Source organism: Triticum aestivum, chromosome 1D (genome assembly GCF_018294505.1).
Source record: "Triticum aestivum cultivar Chinese Spring chromosome 1D, IWGSC CS RefSeq v2.1, whole genome shotgun sequence".
Lineage (NCBI taxonomy): Eukaryota > Viridiplantae > Streptophyta > Magnoliopsida > Poales > Poaceae > Triticum > Triticum aestivum.
Genome location: NC_057796.1, coordinates 319008785 through 319029511, shown reverse-complemented (window position 1 = coordinate 319029511; position 20727 = coordinate 319008785). Strand labels below are relative to the sequence as shown.

At 43.6% G+C, this 20727-nt stretch overlaps 2 protein-coding genes across 2 annotated transcripts; one reads left to right on the top strand and one right to left on the bottom strand.

Annotated features, from left to right (window-relative positions):
• The first annotated feature begins 8095 nt into the window (after positions 1-8095).
• On the top strand, positions 8096-12771 carry LOC123181750 (protein DEHYDRATION-INDUCED 19 homolog 2). Its single transcript, XM_044594080.1, has 5 exons — positions 8096-8377; positions 8460-8617; positions 11154-11231; positions 11362-11630; positions 12227-12771. The coding sequence occupies exons 1-5, from the start codon at positions 8293-8295 to the stop codon at positions 12330-12332; spliced, it is 696 nt and encodes a 231-aa protein (XP_044450015.1). The 5' UTR covers positions 8096-8292; the 3' UTR covers positions 12333-12771.
• A 1597-nt stretch (positions 12772-14368) lies between these two features.
• Positions 14369-15450, bottom strand: LOC123169239 (ubiquitin). Its single transcript, XM_044587080.1, has 3 exons — positions 15243-15450; positions 14886-15093; positions 14369-14677 (listed from the first exon to the last, which is right to left on the bottom strand). Exons 1-3 carry the CDS (start codon positions 15343-15345, stop codon positions 14569-14571), a joined length of 420 nt encoding a protein of 139 aa, XP_044443015.1. The 5' UTR covers positions 15346-15450; the 3' UTR covers positions 14369-14568.
• Positions 15451-20727: the final 5277 nt, after the last annotated feature.

The window sequence follows — 20727 nt, the reverse complement described above, 5'->3', positions numbered from 1 at the left end:
TGTTGAAGACGAAAGAGGGGATGCCTTCCGGGTCATCCCCAAGCTTAGTTACTTGGATCTTCCTTGAATATTACCTTGGGGTGCCTTGGGCATCCCCAAGCTTAGGGTCTTGTCACTCCTTATTCTCCTCATATCGATATCTCACCCAAAACTTGAAAACTTCAATCACACAAAACTTAACGGAACTTCATGAGATATGTTAGTATGATAAAGAGCAAACCATTTCACTTTGGTATTGTCAAAGACAAGATTCATAATTGTTTCCACACAATTAATACTGTAGCATATCATTTCCTCAATTTATATTGAGCAATATAAGCCATAGAAACCATGAAACAAGCAAATTATGCATTGAAAACAGAATCTGTCAAAAACAGAACAGTCTGTAATGGTCTGGACAACTATCATACTTCTACTACTCCAAAATTCTAAAAAATTAGGACAACGTTGAAAATTTGTATATCAATCATCTATCAGAAATTCAGAATTTTTCGACGCTCCAGTGAATTTAAACAATTCTGTCTCTGTAAGCAAAAGTTTCTGTTTTTGCACAGAATCAAGTCAACTATCATCCACACTATCCCAAAGGCTTTACTTGGCACTTTATTGAAACAAAAGCTATAAAACATGATTACCACAGTAGCATAATCATGTGAACACATAAAAACAGTAGGTAAAAGTGTTGGGTTGTCACCCAAAAAGCGCTTTTCTTTAATGCCTTTTAGCTAGGCATGATGTTTTCAATGATGCTCGCATAAAAGATAAGGATTAAAACATGAAAAAGAGCATCATGAATCACATGACAAGCACATTTAAGCCTAACCCACTTCCTATGCATAGGGATTTTGTGAGCAAACAAATCATGAGAACAAGAATCACCTAGCATATGAAGGCAAAACAAGCATAACTTCAAGATTTTCAACACATAGAGAGGAAACTTGATATTATTGCAATTCCTACAAGCATAAGTTCCTCCCTCATAATAATTTTCAGTAGCATCATGAAGAAATTCAACAATATAATCATCACATAAAGCATTCTTTTCATGATCTAAAAGCATAGAAAACTTATTACTCTCCACATAAGCAAATTTCTTCTCATCAATAGTAGTGGGAGCAAACTCAACAAAATAACTATCATGAGAGTGAAAATTAAAATCGTGATGACAAGTTTCATGGTTATCATTATTCTTTATAGCATACATGTCATCACCATAATCATCATAGATAGCAACCTTGTTCTCATAGTCAATTGAAGCCTCATCCAAAATGGTGGATTCATCATTAAATAAAGTCATGACCTCTCCGAATCCACTTTCATCATTATAATCATCATAAATAGGAGGCATGCAATCATTATAACAAATTTGCACATCAAATCTTGGGGGACTAAAAGTATCATCCTCATCAAACATAGCATCCCCAAGCTTATGGCTTTGCATATCATTAGCATCATGGATATTCAAAGAATTCATACTAACAACATTGCAATCATGCTCATCATTTATACCAAACATTCTATTGAATTCTTCTTCTATCAATTGGGCACAATTTTCCGATCCATCATTTTCAAGAAAGATATTATAAAGATGATCAATAATATGATGCAACCTCAATTCCATTTTTATGTAGTTTTCTTTTATAAACCAAACTAGTGATAAAACAAGAAACTAAAAGATTCAATTGCAAGATCTAAAGATATACCTTCAAGCACTCACCTCCCCGGCAACGGCGCCAGAAAAGAGCTTCGTTGACGAGATGTGAGTGCCGCTTACCTAACCTCCCCGGCAACGGTGCCAGAAAAGAGCTTGATGTCTACTACGCAACTTTATTCTTGTAGACACGTGTTGGGCCTCCAAGCGCAGAGTTTTGTAGGACAGTAGCAATTTTCCCTCAAGTGGATGACCTAAGGTTTAGGCGTAGGATGAAGATAGTCTCTCTCAAACAACCCTGCAACCAAATACAAGAAATCTCTTGTGTCCCCAACACACCCAATACAATGGAAAATTGTATAGGTGCACTAGTTCGGCGAAGAGATGGTGATAAAAGTGTAATATTGATGGTAGAAATATATTTTTATAATCTGAATAAATAAAAACAGCAAGGTAGCAAATAGTAAACGGGCACAAAAACGGTATTGCAATGCTTGAAAATGAAGCCTAGGGTCCGTACTTTCGCTAGTGCAATCTCTCAACTGTGCTAATATAATTGGATCATATAACCATCCCTCAAAGTGTGATGAAGAATCACTCCAAAGTTCCTATCTAGCGGAGAACATAAGAATAAATTGTTTGTAGGGTACGAAACCACCTCAAAGCTATTCTTTCCGTTCGATCTGTTGAAGAGTTCGTACTAAAATAACATAAAGCTATTCTTTCCGTTTGATCTATCCTAGAGTTCGTACTAAAATAACACCAAAGCAAATTCATATTCATAATAATCAATCCAACACAAAGAACTTCAAAGAGTGCCCCAAGATTTTTACCGGAGAAACAAAGACAAGAACGTGCATCAACCCCTATTCATAGATTATCCCAATGTCACCTCGGGAATCCGCGAGTTGAGTGCCAAAACATATATCAAGTGAATCAATACGATCCCCCCATTGTCACCATGAGAATTCAATTGCAAGACATATATCAAGTGTTCTCAAATCCATAAAAGTATTCAATCTGATAACAACAAAATCTCAAAGGGAAAATCAATTCATCGCAACAAGATAAAGAGGGGGAAACACCATATGATCCGACTATATTAACAAAGCCCGCGATACATCAAGATTGTGACATCTCAAGAACACGAGAGAGAGAGAGATTAAACACATAGCTACTGGTACAATCCCTCGACCCCGAGGGTGGACTACTCCCTCCTCATCGTGGTGGCCGCCGGGATGATGAAAATGGCCACCGGTGATGATTCCCCCTCCGGCAGGGTGCCGGAAGGGGTCTAGATTGGTTTTCGGTGGCTACAGAGGCCTGCGGCGGCGGAACTTCTCATCTAGGGTTACCCCTGATGGTTTCTCTATTTATAGGAATTTTTGGCGTTGGTTTCACGCTAAGATGGGCCTCGAGGTGAGCATAACCCACCGGGGCACGGGCAAGGGCCCAGGCACGCCCTGGTGTCTTGTGCCCTACTCCTTCACCTTCTGGTCCTTCCACGAAGCTTCAGGGGTCTCTTTTGTTCCAAAAAAATCGTCAAAAAGTTTCAGCTCATTTGAAGAACTTTCATTTCTGCACAAAAAACAACACGACGGTAGTTCTGCTGAAAACAGTGTCAGTCCGGGTTAGTTCCCTGCAAATCATACCAAACCCATATAAAATTGTTGTAAATATGGCATGAATACTTCATAAATTATAGATGCGTTGGAGACGTATCAGTGGGATCTACGTGTGAAGCGGAGTATATAGCTGCTTCGGAAGCAGCAAATGAAGGAGTCTGAATGAAGGAGTTCATATCCGATCTAGGTGTAATACCTAGTGCATCGGGTCCAATGAAAATCTTTTGCGACAATACTGGAGCAATTGCCTTAGCGAAGGAATCCAGATTTCACAAAAGAACCAAACACATCAAGAGACGCTTCAACTCCATCTGTGATCAAGTCAAGGAGGGAGACATAGAGATATGCAAAATACATACGGATCTGAATGTAGCAGACCCGTTGACTAAGCCTCTTCCACGAGAAAAACATGATCAGCACCAAGACTCCATGTGTGTTAGAATCATTACAATGTAATCTGGATTATTGACTCTAGTGCAAGTGGGAGACTGAAGGAAATATGCCCTAGAGGCAATAATAAAGTTGTTATTTTGCATTTCCTTATTCATGATAAATGTTTATTATTCATGCTAGAATTGTATTGATCGGAAACCTAAATACATGTGTGAATACATAGACAAACAATGTGTCCCTAGTGAGCCTCTACTTGACTAGGTCGTTGATCAAAGATGGTTAAGATTTCCTAACCATGGACATGAGTTGTCATTTGATAACGAGATCACATCATTAGGAGAATGATGTAATGGACAATACACATCCTTAGCTTAGCATATTGATCATTCAGTTTTATTGCTATTGCTTTCTTCATGTCAAATACATATTCCTTCGACTATGAGATTATGCAACTCCCGGATACCGGAGGAATGCCTTGTGTGCTATCAAACGTCACAACGTAATTGGGTGATTATAAAGATGCTCTCCAGGTATCTCCGAAGGTGTTTGTTGAGTTCGCATAGATCGAGATTAGAACTTGTCACTCCGAGTATCGGAGAGGTATCTTGATGCGGCTTGAAGCTACGTCGGTATTTCCCCAAAGAGGAAGGGATGATGCAGCATAGCGACGGTAGGTATTTCCCTCAGTGATGAGACCAAGGTTATCGAACCAGTAGGAGAACCAAGCAACACTACGTAAACAATACCTGCACAAAAATAACAAATACTCACAACCCGACGTGTAAAAGGGGTTGTCAATCCCTTTCGGGTAGCGGCGCCAGAAATTGGCAAACAGACGTGAATAAATTGTAGTAGATTGATAGATCGAACGCCAAATAAAATAAATAATCATAAATTGCAGCAAGGTATTTTTGTAGTTTTGGTTTAATAGATCTAAAATAAAAGCAAAGGAAAATAGACCGCAAAGGCAAATAATATGAGAAAGAGACCCAAGAGCCGTAGGTTTCACTAGTGGCTTCTCTCGAGAAAAATAGCGAACGGTGGGTAAACAAATTACTATTGCGCAATTGATAGAACTTCAAATAATCATGACGATATCCAAGCAATGATCATTACATAGGCATCACGTCCAAGATTAGTAGACCGACTCCTGCCTGCATCTACTACTATTACTCCACACATCGACCCCTATCCAGCATGCATCTAGTGTATTAAGTTCATGGTGAAACCGAGTAATGCAATAAGAACGATGACATGATGTAGACAAGATCTATTTATGTAGAAATAGACCCCATCGTTTTATCCTTAGTAGCAACGATACATACGTGTCGGTTCCCCTTCTGTCACTGGGATCAAGCACCGTAAGATCGAACCCACTACAAAGCACCTCTTCCCATTGCAAGATAAATAGATCAAGTTGGCCAAACAAAACCCAAATATCGGAGAAGAAATACGAGGCTATAAGCAATCATGCATATAAGAGATCAAAGAAGATTCAAATAACTTTCATGGATATAAAAAGATAGATATGATCATAAACTCAAAGTTCATCCGATCCCAACAAACACACCGCAAAAAAGAGTTACATCATATGGATCTCCAAGAGACCATTGTATTGATAATCAAAAGAGAGAGAGGAAGCCGTCTAGCTACTAACTACAGACCCGAAGGTCTACAAAGAACTACTCACACATCATCGAAGAGGCACCAATGGAAGTGGTGAACCCCTCCGCGATGGTGTTTAGATTGGATCTGGTGGCTCTGGACTCTGCGGCGGCTGGAATTGATTTTCGTCGATTCCCCTAGGGTTTCTAGAATATTGGGGTATTTATAGAGTGAAGAGGCGGTCCGGGGGGGCACCCGAGGTGGGCACAACCCACCAGGGCGCGCCTGGGCCTCCAGGCGCGCCCTGGTGGGTTGTGCTCCCCTCGGAGCAGCCCCCAGGTGCTTCTTTGGCCCACTGGATGTCTTCTGGTCCAAGAAAAATCTCCAAAAAGTTTCGCTGCGTTTGGGCTCCGTTTGGTATTGATTTCCTGCGATGTAAAAAACATGCAGAAAACAACAACTGGCACTTGGCACTATGTCAATAGGTTAGTACCAAAAAATGATATAAATGACTATAAAATGATTATAAAACTTCCAAGATTGATAATATAACAACATTGAACAATAAAAAATTATAGATACGTTGGAGGCGTATCATATCTCTAGGCCCTCTCGGTAATACACATCATAAGAAGCCTTGCAAGCAAAGTGACTAATAAGTTAGTTGCAGGATAATGTATTACGGGACAAGTAAAGAGACTTGCCGGTAATGAGATTGAACTAGGTATGTAGATACCAACGATTGAATCTCGGGCAAGTAACATACCGATGGACAAAGGGAATTACATATGTTGTCATAACGGTTCGACCAATAAAGATCTTCGTAGAATATGTAAGAGCCAATATGAGCATCCAGGTTCCGCTATTGATTATTGACCAGAGAGGTGTCTCGGTCATGTCTACATAGTTCTCGAACCCGTAGGGTCCGCATGCTTAACGTTTGATGACGATATTGTATTATATGAGTTATGTGATTTGGTGACCGAATGTTGTTCGGAGTCATGGATGAGATCACGGACATGACGAGGAGTCTCGAAATGGTCGAGAGGTAAAGATTGATATATAGGACAATAGTATTCGGACACCGAAAGTGTTCCGGAGTGTATCGGGTATTTATCGAGGAGGGGTTACCGGAACCCCCTGTGGGAACATATGGGCCACATGGGCCATGGGAGGGGAGCACACCAGCCCGCAAGGGGTGGCGCGCCCCCTTATGGCAGGAGGCCGAATTGGAGAAGGAGAAGAGGGGGTTCGGCCCCCCTTCCTTCTCTTCTTCCCTCTTCCCTTTTTCCTTCCGGCAATTATGGAAGGGGGGAGGCTGAATTAGGGAAGACCCCAAGTAGGATTTGGCCTACTTGGGGCGCACCCCTTGGCTGCTCCTCCCTCCCTCCACCTATATATATGTGTGGGTGGGGGGGACGCCCCTAGCACACCCAAGACAATTGACTAGCCATGTGCAGCGCTCGCCTCCACCGTTTACTCCCACGGTCATATCTTCGTAGTGCTTAGGCGAAGTCCTGTGTGGATCACTTCACGATCACCGTCACCACGCCGTCGTGCTGACGGAACTGATCTACTACCTCGACAACTTACCGGATCAAGAAGGCGAGGGACGTCACCGAGCTGAACGTGTGCAGAACTCGGAGGTGTCGTACGTTCGGTACTTGATCGGTCAGAGCTAGAAGAAGTTCGACTACATCAACCGCGTTGTCAAACGCTTCTGCTTTCGGTCTACGAGGTACGTAGACACACTCTCCCCCTCGTTGCTATGCATCTCCATGGATAGATCATTGCGTGTGCGTAAATTTTTCTTGTTTTCCATGCTACGTTTCCCAACAGCTTCTTGCTGCCGCGGTTGCCCCGCGGCTTCATTGGTCTGTGTAGTAGGGGAGTGAGGTCGTGGGAACGGCCGGTTCCGCGTGGTCCGCTCGATTTCGAGAGACTACCTGGGATGAATAATCAGGCAATATGTCATTCCCTGGAATTGGTTGGTTCCGATTCCTTCGACGATCCAAACGAGGAATGGGTCTTCAGGACGGACCCGACCCATGCCGTTCCACTTGATGACAGAAACCAAACACACCCTTAATTGGCATACCGGAGATTGACGCAAACCCTAGACTGTCTCATCATAAGACTGCTACTTTGCACTCTATTTTGTGACTTTAAGGCATCTTCTGAACTTTAGTTTGTCAGGGTCTAACACGAAGGCCGGGGACATCGGCGGCAACAAGCGTGTGGCATCGGGAGATCTAGAAACATGCAAGATGGAATATGGGAATATGGCATCCATGTAAGTTCATGAGGTGGCTTAGGTAGACTCTGGCAACTAGGGTGGCTAAGTTGGTTCGACTCGGTTTGATTCAACTCTTGCCGGTTGTTGGTGCCATCCGTCACCGTTTTATTGCTTCTTCTGCCTTCTGTATCAAGTCACTTTTTCCTTCTCCTTCACAATCTCAATCCTTTTTGTTGGGTTGGGTGTACGTGAATGTGTATGTTTGTATTATATTTTTCAAAAAGTCAAAAAAACTGTGTTTTTAATCTGGTTTTAACTGAGAATACAGAATCAGGAAATACTTCTTCTCAAGTACTACTGCCTAGAAATTCCGATTTCCCACTCTTCTAACCCTTTAATCAAGAAATGAAGGCCCCCCTGCTACGCTGCAACCATTTCGCAGCACCAACCATCAGTGACAGAATCTCACCAAAAATACCACCGCTGACAGCGACGCCCCACCGTGCAGTTACCAGTGGCTCACCGTAGACCAGGTGCAGGCAGCCACCAACTACCACCCTCCTCCCACCTTTCCGTCCCATAATTCATTCCAATCACTCACACGCACCGACCCACACCGGAGCAAACGGCCAACAAACACCGCACGCACGCTCGCGCGCACACCGAAGCAGTGGGAAGAGAGGAGCGGACAGAAAAGCCTGGAAAGCCAAAAAAGAAATCACCAACGCAAAGGGGAAAGGAGAGAGAGGCGAGGCGAGGCTAGGGTTTCGTCCAATTCCGCCATGGATTCCGGCGACGCGTGGGGCCGCTCCTCCTCCACCTCCTCCGCCGCCGCCGCCGCCGCGAGGCGCCTGCAGTCCCGCTACGGTACGATCGATCGATCGGCTGATTTCGCCTTTTTTAATTCGACGTTGGGGCTGATGCGTGGTTCGCTGTGGTCGTACGTCAGATCTGTACATGGGGTTCGACGACGCGGACGCCGGCGGGGACGAGGTGGAGGCGCGCGGGGCGGAGGCATACAACTGCCCCTTTTGCGGCGAGGACTTTGACTTCGTCGGGCTCTGCTGCCACATCGACGACGAGCACGCCGTCGAGGCCAAGAGCGGGGTATGTCGCCTCGCCCTTTCTGATGATTCGCTCGGTCGGGTCCCGTTTGATCCCTTGAGATAATTTTAGCCGAAATGGGACATTTCACGCCAAATATCGTTAGGATGCGTCACGCCTGAGGACGGAAATGTTGATGATGGTGCAATTAAGGAACCCGTACCTTTTAGTGGTTCGGAAAATCCATTGTTTTTGTAATTTTGATATGGAATAGGTTTATTGCTTTGTAGATTGCTGCAAAGATGAGACTCTTGAATGTTCTGCTGGAGAATTCTTGTTTGTCTTTGGTAGTTCGGGTTGGAAGTGTAGAAATCAAGTTCCCTTTTAGGTGGCTGCGTTTGAACATTTTAGGAACCAACTCCTTTAACAGAGAGCTTTTTTATGGTGTTGCTGGTTGGAATTGCGGTATGTGGTTGGCCTTTAGCGTTCCTACAGGAGTCTTTATGAATCTTAGTGATTATGATTCTTGGGAATTTTTTCTTTGGCGAGTTTGGTTATGGAATGTAGTTCCCTTGGGTTGTAGGAGTATTAGGTATTGTTGGTTCTGGAGTGAACAACTGGTGCAACTAGCTGAAAGTCTGAAACAGTTTTCTGTTATAGCTGGCCAATAAGATTGACTCTACACAGTGGCGAATTGAGGATGAAAGTGGAGGATATGCGCAAAGCTTAATACACTAATCTGAATCGAGGAAATAAACATCAAATGTAGGTTTGTTGAATTTAAATTTTAGATTGTGCATCAAATAATCATGACATCAGTGAAATTCTTGACTTCTCCTAATATTCGTAATGAAAGTGTGAAGTGGTAACTTCTGAACAACAACCATCAACTTTGGTAAAATTCTTAGCATATAGCTCACTCGGTCTAAAATATAAGGCGCACCGTTTTTTTGAGATATATCTTTGACTAAACAGTTAAAAAATGTGGACTATCTTATACGAAATCGGCATTATTCAAAAGTTCATTCCAACACGAATCCAACAATGTCATTTTTAGATCACACAATCAACATATTGTTGACCGATTAAATTCTTGATCAAAGATAATCTTGAGAAACATGTGCTATATTTTACCTCCGTCCCAAATTAGTTGTCTTAGATTTGTCTTGATACGGGTGTATCTACGGAGGGAGTATATTTATCAGTAGTGAATTTGGAAAGAAAAGAAGTTGCTTGAATCAAGAAAATCTCGTATAGCTACAGGCCACTGCTCGCCTCCCCTGCTACATGGTCTCTGGTTGCCAACGTGTTGTGCGACACGAGACGACAAGAGAGCGGTTCAACACAGGCTAGCTGTTGGGCGGGCCATAGGCACTAAGGCCCAAGCGCAGCTTGCTTTGTCCAGAACCGTGTAGGCACTGTCACACGTATTAACATAATCTCTTTTGTGATTATCTTCCATGATTGCTTATGCATATATGCCTTTTTGCTGGCAAAATCAGAGGCTAGGCCGTCGAAGCCCACCTGATAGATTCGTTACTGGCTGTACAAGTTTCTTTTTAGAATTTCTCTTTACAAAATTCTAGTTCCTGTTCTTAGTCTCAGGCCCTCTTAGGTGACATGTGTTATTCCGCTCTTCAGTTTGAGTCCCAACCTTTAATTGTTTTTCTTGTTAACAACTCAAGTTCTAAGCTCTCTGAATTGTAGAAGGTCATCCTTCTCCTTCAAAGTAGGGCGTGCATTATTAATTTGTTATGTTGTTTGAGATATAGTTGCTAGGCTAGGCCATGTTCATTCCTTTGGTAGTTAAGAGTTTGGATCTATGGTTCTTGCTCATTTCATTGAGTAGAAGTGGTGTCACACTGATTAATTTGTGTGTGGTGCGGAGTAGAGTTATCTATAGAATGAAAAGAGTGGTACTGAACTCTTTATGGTTCGCGATTGCTACCTGGTTTTCTACATTAGGAGGACTCACGTTTACTGTTTAAGAACACTAGAGAGTTCAGTTTCTTCTTTTATTATTACACTTAGAATATAAATTAATGAGTGTGTTGCTGGGTTACCCTGAGATTACTTGGACTGTAAGCCTAGAGAGAGGTGCTAGGCTAGGCCATGTTCGTTCCTTTGGTAGTTAAGAGTTTGGATCTATGGTTCTTGCACATTTCATTGAGTAGAAGTGGTGTCACACTGATTAATTTGTGTGTGGTGCGGAGTAGAGTTATCTATAGAATGAAAAGAGTGGTACTGAACTTTATGGTTCGCGATTGCTACCTGGTTTTCTACATTAGGAGGACTCACGTTTACTGTTTAAGAACACTAGAGAGTTCAGTTTCTTCTTTTATTATTACACTTAGAATATAAATTAATGTGTGTGTTGCTGGGTTACCCTGTGATTACTTGGACTGTAAGCCTAGAGAGAGGTAACTAAAACATAGTTAATTTTTACCTGTATTGGACATAATTGGCAGTTTCGTTCTTTTTTTTTGGCAGGACTTCATTGTAACACTCTGCTTACCTTGCGTCCTTCCTTGTGTGAGCATAGCTGTTTGATGAATTCAAATAATAAGCACTCATGGAATTTGATGAACTAACCTTTCAGGTATGCCCCATCTGTGCTACAAGGGTTGGGGCGGACTTGATAGGCCACCTGACAATGCAGCATGGAAGTTACTTCAAGATATCCTTTTTTATTCACTCTACTGCTGCCAATGATTGCTAGTGACTTTACCATATTACTGTGTCCTCTTCAGAATACATGGTTTCTATTGGAAGACAATTTATTCATTGCTTTCCTTAATGAAAAATACATGCAACGCAGGCGCAGAGTCCGAAAAGTATCTTCTGGGTCCCATTCTTTGCTGTCTTTGTTGAGAAAGGATTTAAGAGACGGCAGTTTGCAGTCCTTTCTTGGTGGATCATCCTATGTATCTAATCCTCCTGCTGCCGCCCCTGATCCATTTTTGCAATCTTTAATTTGTAGTTTGCCTGTGGCTGAACCATCGAAAGATTTTCGTTCAGAGTCATCTGACAAAACATTTTTGCTAAATAAATTCCCAGATGAAAAGATCGTAGAGAGGTATGTCACCTCAAGCTTTGTTCTTTCTGCCGCCTCACTCCGCTTCCTCTTTGCCACGATGCTACTGTATCTGCCGAGTGGATGATAGATTTCCACATTCTATATTGTGCGCTGTCCTTGGGCATAGCCAGTACAGCTTTACATGCCCAAGGATGAATAAAATTGCAAAGCCTCGACACCAATTAAGTTTTGTCATTGTTATCAATTGTATAATACATTGTCTGTTATGGTTTTTTGTTACCTTTTTGACGTATTAGTTATCCCTTTTTGGCTGTTAGTATGTGCTTGATTTATTCCTTAATCTGCTTGACATAATTTGATTTGGAAGATATTTCTCCAAGAAAACACTAGGTTCAACTTACGCATGTGCTGTATATCATAGTAGTCTACCCGTCCGTATGTTCCATATTGATGATCAATGTTATGGGCCTTATGGTTTTTGATGACTTGATGCTCACCAAATTTTTTAAAATTATTTCTCGTTGCCAAATATTGTATCTAAGTTTGAAATACAGGCAGGAGTTTTTAAATGTAGGTTTTGCTGTAGTTAATAGTCTTGTTATCAATATTTGATTGAATGTCTGATGAATTTACAGAGCTGAAACATCTCTGTCTGATAAGGATCAGAAGGAGCGGGCTCAAAGGAGTGCATTTGCCCGTGGGCTTGTGCTTTCCACAATATTTGATGATGATACCATGTAAGGGAAATCGACTTTGAGAGTGGTTGCATGACATAGTCAAGGGCACTCAACACAAGAGAATTTATCTAGAGCAATGCAACCTTGTCATGCAGCCACTGCCGCTCACAGGCGTTAACGACCAACCGGAGGTCCATCCAGTTATGAATGTATATGTATTTATGTATGCCTTGCCGAGAGCGCATCATGAGAATAGTGGAGGAAGGCCTTGTGTTGCAGCTTTCCACATGGAATAAGGGGATACTATCCTTAGTGGCATTGTGCATATACAAAAGAGGGGCGAGCTACTCGTCATGTATTAGATTATATTCTGTTCATCAATGTAATAAGTGTGTTGTAAACTCATCTCATCCTTAGTATGTGAGATTGCTTTGATGTTTTCTGTATATATTCGATTGTGGTACATTTGACATTTGAGGAAAGGGAATGGAGTGAATTTAACATTTCTTGCTGTTTGAGATGTAAACTGAAATGAAATAGATTGGCGAATTACTTTCTTATCTCTTGATGGTTACATCTCGTACTCTTTCACCGCTTGGTTTCACATGTTGGATCTCCATCTAATTGCAGCTTCTCTGTTATATATGCACCGGAATGAAATTCAGAGATTGACGACGAAGCTGCACATCTAATTGCAACTTCTCCGCTGTAGATTGAAACCTTACCTAGAAAAGCTGAACCTGAGATTTACTAAAAGGGGCGTGTTCACTACCAAGTCTATGCACCAGATAATGGAGAATGATGTGCGCTACCAAGTCTATGCACCAGATAATGGAGAATGATGTGCATGGGGCTAGCTTTCAGTGATTTGGAGGGCAAAAGTTCCTTTGAAAATTCAAAATAAAATAAAATGGCAGCCCTTTCAAAATGCTATACCTATTAGGTATGTGATGCAAAAGAAAAATGGCCTGGCAATAATGTTTGTTGGTTTTGTGATCGCCATGAGTCAGTGCAACACCTTTTGTTCCCATGCCCTGTAGCCTTGTCCTAACAATGTGTGGCAATTATATGCGTGGTGTTATGTTTACTTTCCTAGTGGCAGCCATCTGCTGGTCCATTGGCTAGCTCGTAATAAGGCAAACCTTTTGAGAAGAAACTGATCAAATCTCCCTTCGACATTGTGTGTTCTGTTTGGTCGCTTTTATTGTACTGGGCAGGTGTTCACAAGGCAGAAGGAGCACCAGGACTGACGAAACGTGCGGATATGCTCAGGATTGATGCTACAAACATGTTAGGCACTCCTTCCGTCCCAAAATAAGTGACTCAAGTTTGTAGTAAAGTTAGTACAAAGTTTGAGTCACTTATTTTGGAACGGAGGGTGTATCTGTCAAGGATCTCTTCCGAGCTCATCTTGTGGAAGAGGCGGATCGATTTTCAAGGTTGTAGTCACACTTTGTTGCTGCTAGAATGTTTCGGTGCTGATCATGTGGGTGGGCATGCGTGGCCTATGTTTTGTTGCTTGCGCTACTTATGTGGAACTTGCGTGCGCAGTGGGTTTCTTGATAATGCATCCAACTCGCTTCTTCTTTTCCTTTCAGAAGTCCTGAACTTCGTATTTTCCTTATGCAAGTAATGGAAAGGGGGGTACCCGCACAAAATCTTGGATTGATATTTGTGCTGAGGTATGGACTTGGCACATCCATTTGATTTCCCAATTGTTGCAACATGTCATTCACCATTCTGTTTTTTGTAATTGTTTGGATTGTTTACCAGGTGTGTGTCACGTGGTTAATATGTCATTCACTTTTCTGGTTAATATGCCAGCATTGTGGATGTGGAACCTTTGAAGGTTTCGATACTAGGATGCACCATGGGTAACAAGGCCCACCTTGTCTCGCTGATCTGGAGCCTTTTCGTGATGTAATTCTATTCCCCAGTCCCCTGAAATAAAAAATAATAAGTTTTGCTAAAGCACATGTAGATGTGCCTCAAGTATAGCATATCTAAATCTCATGCCATTGATTTTTTGCGGAGATTCGTGTGTTTTTTTTCCTATTTATGCCCTACACATACACGATTTCCTCCAAAAAAAAAGGAAAAGAAAAGAAAAACCAACAGAATATGTGGGTAATACATGCATCCAACTCTTAAGTAACCCTTGCATGGCTTGAAACTTCAGACTAGCTAGCTAGAACATATCACCCTTTTTATTCAAAATCACTAAAGCAACTTGATAAACCGAATGAAACAATTTATTCACAGACGGTCCTTCCCTTCTCTCTCCCCTACCGATTCGATCTTCAGTTCGAAAGCTTGTTGATGAACCTCTTCTTGGGCCTGATCTGGTTGCTGTGGCCGCACTTCTTCTTGCGGCAGTTGGTTGACCTCAGGGGAAGCCGAGCGTAGCACCTGTTCCACACCACAACAGGTTATCAAAAAGTTTCGGTCGATCGATCGATCATATGAACTCATGCATGCATGGGTATAGCTTCATAATTAAGTAGAGTACTACTCCCTCTGTAAACTTAGTGACCTAAACGTTCTTATATTAATTTACGGAGGGAGTACTAGATCTCATCTGATCATGGGCTTTGCATGGTCATATATATACACGTACTTGCGGCAGACCATCTTCTTCTCGTTGTACTTGAGCGCGAGCTGCAGGAGATTTGGCTCCACGTTTAGGTAGCCTCCCCTGGTGCCGCCGCGGAGGCGGAGCACCAGGTGCAGCGTCGACTCCTTCTGGATGTTGTAGTTGGCCAGGGTGCGCCCCTCTTCCAGCTGCTTCTCCGCGAAGATGAGCCGCTGCTGGTCCGGAGGGATGCCTGCAACAACCAACAACAGTTTAGCATTAGCAATTTAGCATCGTCGATGTCGCCAACAGCCCAACACAGTGTGTACGGCAAGGCGGCCGCCAGCTGGCAGACGATCTCAAGCCAATGAGATGATGAGATCGATCGACGGCGGTGCGTACCTTCCTTGTCCTGAATCTTGGCCTTGACGTTGTCGATGGTGTCGCTGCTCTCGACCTCGAGCGTGATCGTCTTCCCGGTCAGGGTCTTGAGGAAGATCTGCATCTTGCAGGGTTGATCGATCAACCGCTCCCTCGCTTCAGTCGTTTGATGATCGTCGTGGGTAATGGGGTGGTGGCCGTCGTGGTCGATCGCATTCTCGATCTCAGGTATATATAGCGAACCTGGGGTGGGACCGTGGGAGGAAACGCGCTCGCTACGAAAGTAACCCGCCCCAACGGGATATCTCCGACGTGGAGCGTAATTTTCGCGTGGGGTAAATGGAAACCGTAACCACGTTTCTTTTTTATTCTTTTCAAATGCGTAACCACCGTCATTATCTGCTGGATCGTGATTTCCCCTCTGGTAACCGATCATACGCCGCATCTTTCCTCACTCCTAACACGATCATCTCTGCCCACCAAACCATCCAACCGCATGTTAGTTCATGGATCGTCTCTTCCTTGTTAACTCGATTCATATCGATGGATGAGTGACGCACTACGTTATGATCCATCCTTTGCCTGTCAGTGGAAATAGCTAAACAGGGTCAGGTGAAGTCGAGATCGCTCTTTTTTTTTTGTTGCAACTTCACCTTTGCAGGATAAGCGCACGGTCGACCGCGAACGCGCCGAGCTCACCCGTCTCGAAGACGAGAACAGTTGTTCGATGAGCTCGAGGTGTTTCTATAGGAGGAGAATGTCCCCCGAGTGCACATAGGTGGTTGAAGCACTCCCGTGAAAATACAATCCTCATTTAATATCATTCCCAGTGAAATGTAGGGAAGGTGTCACAAGTCTTGTGTGAGCTGACTATTTTGGTGTCTGCAAATATTACGATCAGGATGAAACACAAGTAATTGAGGTAAAATAATTTGTCTAAGACTAAGGGGGCAAATAAAGGACAAAAAATAAAATAAGTGTTGGTTTGTCTGCAATGGGAAGTTAGACGCAAAGAGGTTGGTCGTGTAGATTTTCAGATCATGTTGTCTGAGTCCTTAAATTAGACAACAAACATTAATTATACTCGCCACACATAACAACCTAGTACTTAATCATCAGAGTAATCTCTAAAATATCAACATACAAATTAAGCACGAATAAATATCACGAATCCCATACATTTCCCACGCCTTGGGGAATTACACGTGCATGAGAGAAGGATAACAACTGGACAACGAGACTATGCAAAGGGAAACCATCTCAATAATATCATAGATCGCATGTTGAATGATTAAACTGATCTCAATCTCTGGACCAAAGTACGAATAGAGTTTATAAACCATAGCCTTACAAGTTGGAATCTCTCTCTAAGACGATGTTATCATTGGTGCAGAGGGGGCTGGAACAGATCTGAGTGAAGCAATTCTCCTCCGGATCTCCCCTATCTGCTCTAGTCGCGGTTCATGGTTGTCATGTTGTTCTTCTCTGTATGTTGTCAACACAAAAGTTGCTTGTATAGGTGAGGGGGAGGCGGCGCTGCCTAGTACAAGGAGCGGTACAAGTGGCGATGCTTGAATGTGCCAAATGAAGATCTTTCCAATTGGAAACTTATAAATCCCCTACTCTATTATCCAAATATATCTCCAAATCCTTCTAAAAGTATTTATTCATGAAAAACAAGAAAACAAATTTCTATATTTTTCACAAATAATCGTTAGTGAAAAGGCAAAACCGACGGAACCCATGGTTAATCTGAGCAAAATACACTTGGAAAACTGTCATAAAATGGGAGGACAATGATGAGATGTTGTGGAGTCGACACATGACCAACGGCAATAACACTGGCCCCTCCAGTGTGGGTGGGTGGGGTGATGCCAGTCTCATCCTTAGACTCAGACTTTGACAAATATCTTAAGCGCAAGGGCGAGTAGAGACCATGTGTTGTGTTTGGCACAGTACGCTGACATCCCGATCTTCGACCCACCACCTCTTGCGAGACGAGAGACCTGTTGGGGAACGTAGCATGCAATTTCAAAAAATTTCCTATGATCACGCAAGATCTATCTAGGAGATGCATATCAACGAGAGGGGGAGAGTTTGTGCACGTACCCTATAGACCGAAAGCGGGAGCGTTAGCTTAACGCGGTTGATGTAGTCGAACGTCTTCGCGATCCAACCGATCACGCACCGAACGTACGGCACCTCCGAGTTCTGCACACGTTCAGCTCGACGATGTCCCTCGAACTCTTGATCCAGTAAAGTGTCGAGGGAGAGTTTCGTCAGCACGACGGCGTGGTGACGGTGATGGTGATGTGATCCGTGCAGGGCTTCGCCTAAGCACTACGACAATAAGATCGGAGGAGTAAACTGTGGAGGGGGGCACCGCACACAGCTAAGAGAATAATTGATGTGCTTTGGGGTGCCCCTGCCCTCGTATATAAAGGAGGAGGGGAGGAGGCCGCCGACCCTAGGGGGCGCGCCATGGGGGGGAAACCGACTAGGACTCCTAGTCCAAGTCGCCCCCCTTCCTTCTCTTGGAGGTGGAAAGGGGGAAGGAGAGGGAGAGGGGGAAAGGAAAGGGGGGGAGGGGCGCCCCCTTCCCCTTGTCCAATTCGGACTGCCCATGGGGGGGGGGGGTCGCCACCCCTTGTGGGCTGCCCTCTCTCTCCCCTATGGCCCATAGTGGCCCATTACTTTCCCCGGGGGGTTCCGGAACCCCTCGGTACTCCGATAAATATCTGAATCACTCTGAAACCTTTCCGGTGTCCGAATACTATCGTCCAATATATCAATCTTTACCTCTCGGCCATTTTGAGACTCCTCGTGTCCGTGATCTCATCCGGGACTCCGAACAATCTTCGGTCACCAAAACACATAACTCATAATACAAATCGTCATCGAACATTAAGCGTGCAGACCCTACGGGTACGAGAACTATGTAGACATGATCGAGACACATCTCCGATCAATAACAAACAGCGGAACCTAGATGCTCATATTGGTTCCTACATATTCTACGAAGATCTTTATTGGTCAAACCGCAATGACAACATACGACATTCCCTTTGTCATCGGTATGTTACTTGCCCGAGATTCGATCGTTGGTATCTTCATACCTGGTTCAATCTCGTTACCGGCAAGTCTCTTTACTCGTTCCGTAATGCATCATCCCGTAACTAACTCATTAGTCACATTGCTTGCAAGGCTTATCATGATGTGCATTACCAAGAGGGCCCAGAGATACCTCTCCGATACTCTGAGTGACAAATCCTAATCTCGATCTATGCCAACCCAACAAACACCTTCGGAGACACCTGTAGAGCATCTTTATAATCACCTAGTTACGTTGTGATGCTTGATAGCACACAAGGTGTTCCTCCGGTATTCGGGAGTTGCATAATCTCATAGTCAAAGGAATATGTATAAGTAATGAAGAAAGCAATAGCAATAAAACTTAACGATGATTATGCTAAGCTAACAGATGGGTCTTGTCCATCACATCATTCTCCTAATGATGTGATCCCGTTCATCAAATGACAACACATGTCTATGGTTAGGAAACTTAACCATCTTTGATTAACGAGCTAGTCAAGTAGAGGCATTCTATGGACACTTTGTTTTGTCTATGTACTCACACATGTATCAAGTTTCCGGTTAATACAATTCTAGCATGAATAATAAACATTTATCATGATATAAGTAAATATAAATAACAACTTTATTATTGCCTCTAGGGCATATTTCCTTCAATCTCCCACTTGCACTAGAGTCAATAATCTAGATTACATTGTAATGATTCTAACACCCATGGAGTCTTGGTGCTGATCATGTTTTGCTCGTGGAAGAGGCTTATTCAAGGGGTCTGCAACATTCAGATCCGTATGTATTTTGCAAATCTCTATGTCTCCCTGTTGGGGAACGCAGTATTTCAATTTTTTTACCTACGATCACGCAAGATCTATCTAGGAGATGCATAGCAACGAGCGGGGAGAGTGTGTCCACGTACCCTCGTAGACCGAAAGCGGAAGCGTTTAGTAACGCGATTGATGTAGTCGAACGTCTTCGCGATCCAACCGATCCAAATACCGAACGTACGGCACCTCCGCGTTCAGCACACGTTCAGCTCGATGACGTCCCTCGATCTCTTGATCCAGTTGAGTACGAGGGAGAGTTCCGTTAGCATGACGGCGTGGCGACAGTGATGATGAAGTTACCGGCGCAGGGCTTCGCCTAAGCACTATGAAGATATGACCGAGGTGTGTAACTGTGGAGGGGGGCACCGCACACGGCTAAGACAATTGATCTTGTGTGTCCTAGGGTGCCCCCTGCCCCCATATATAAAGGAGGGGAGGGGGAGGCCGGCCGGCCCTTGTAGGGCGCGCCAGGAGAGAGGAGTCCTACTAGGACTCCAAGTCCTAGTAGGATTCCACCTGGTGGAAGGGGGAAGAAGGAAGGGAGAGAGAGAGGGGAAGGAAAGGGGGCGCCGCCCCCTTCCCCTAGTCCAATTCGGACTGCCAAGGGGGGGCAGCCCCTTGCGGCCCTCCTCTCTCTCCACTAAGGCCCATTAGTTCCCCAGGGGGTTCCGATAACCCTCCGACACTCCGATAATTACCCGGTACCTCTCGGAACTCATCCGGTGTCCGAATAACATCGTCCAATATATCATTCTTTATGTCTCGACCATTTCGAGACTCCTCGTCATGTCTGTGATCTCATCCGGGACTCCGAACAAACTTCGGTCATCAAATCACATAACTCATAATACAAATCGTCATCGAACGTTAAGCGTGCGGACCCTACGAGTTCGAGAACTGTGTAGACATGACCGAGACACATCTCTGGTCAATAACAAATAGCGGAACCTAGATGCTCATATTGGCTCCTACATATTCTACGAAGATCTTTATCGGTCAAACCGCATAAAAACATACGTTGTTCCCTTTGTCATCGGTATGTTACTTGCCCGAGATTCGATCGTCGATATCATCATACCTAGTTCAATCTCGTTACCGGAAAGTCTCTTTACTCGTTCCGTAATGCATCATCCCGCAACTAACTCATTAGTCACATTGCTTGCAAGGCTTATAGTGATGAGCATTACCGAGAGGGCCCAGAGATACCTCCCCGAAACACGGAGTGACAAATCCTAATCTCGATCTATGCCAACTCAAGAAACACCATCGGAGACACCTGTAGAGCATCTTTATAATCACCCATTTACGTTGTGACGTTTGATAGCACACAAGGTGTTCCTCCGGTATTCGGGAGTTGCATAATCTCATAGTTAGAGGAACATGTATAAGTCATGATGGAAGCAATAGCATTAAAACTAAACGATCATTTGTGCTAAGCTAACGGATGGGTCTTGTCCATCACATCATTCTCTAATGATGTGATCCCGTTCAACAAATGACAACACATGTCTATGGCCAGGAAACTTAACCATCTTTGATTAACGAGGTAGTCTAGTAGAGGCATACTAGGGAGACTCTGTTTGTCTATGTAT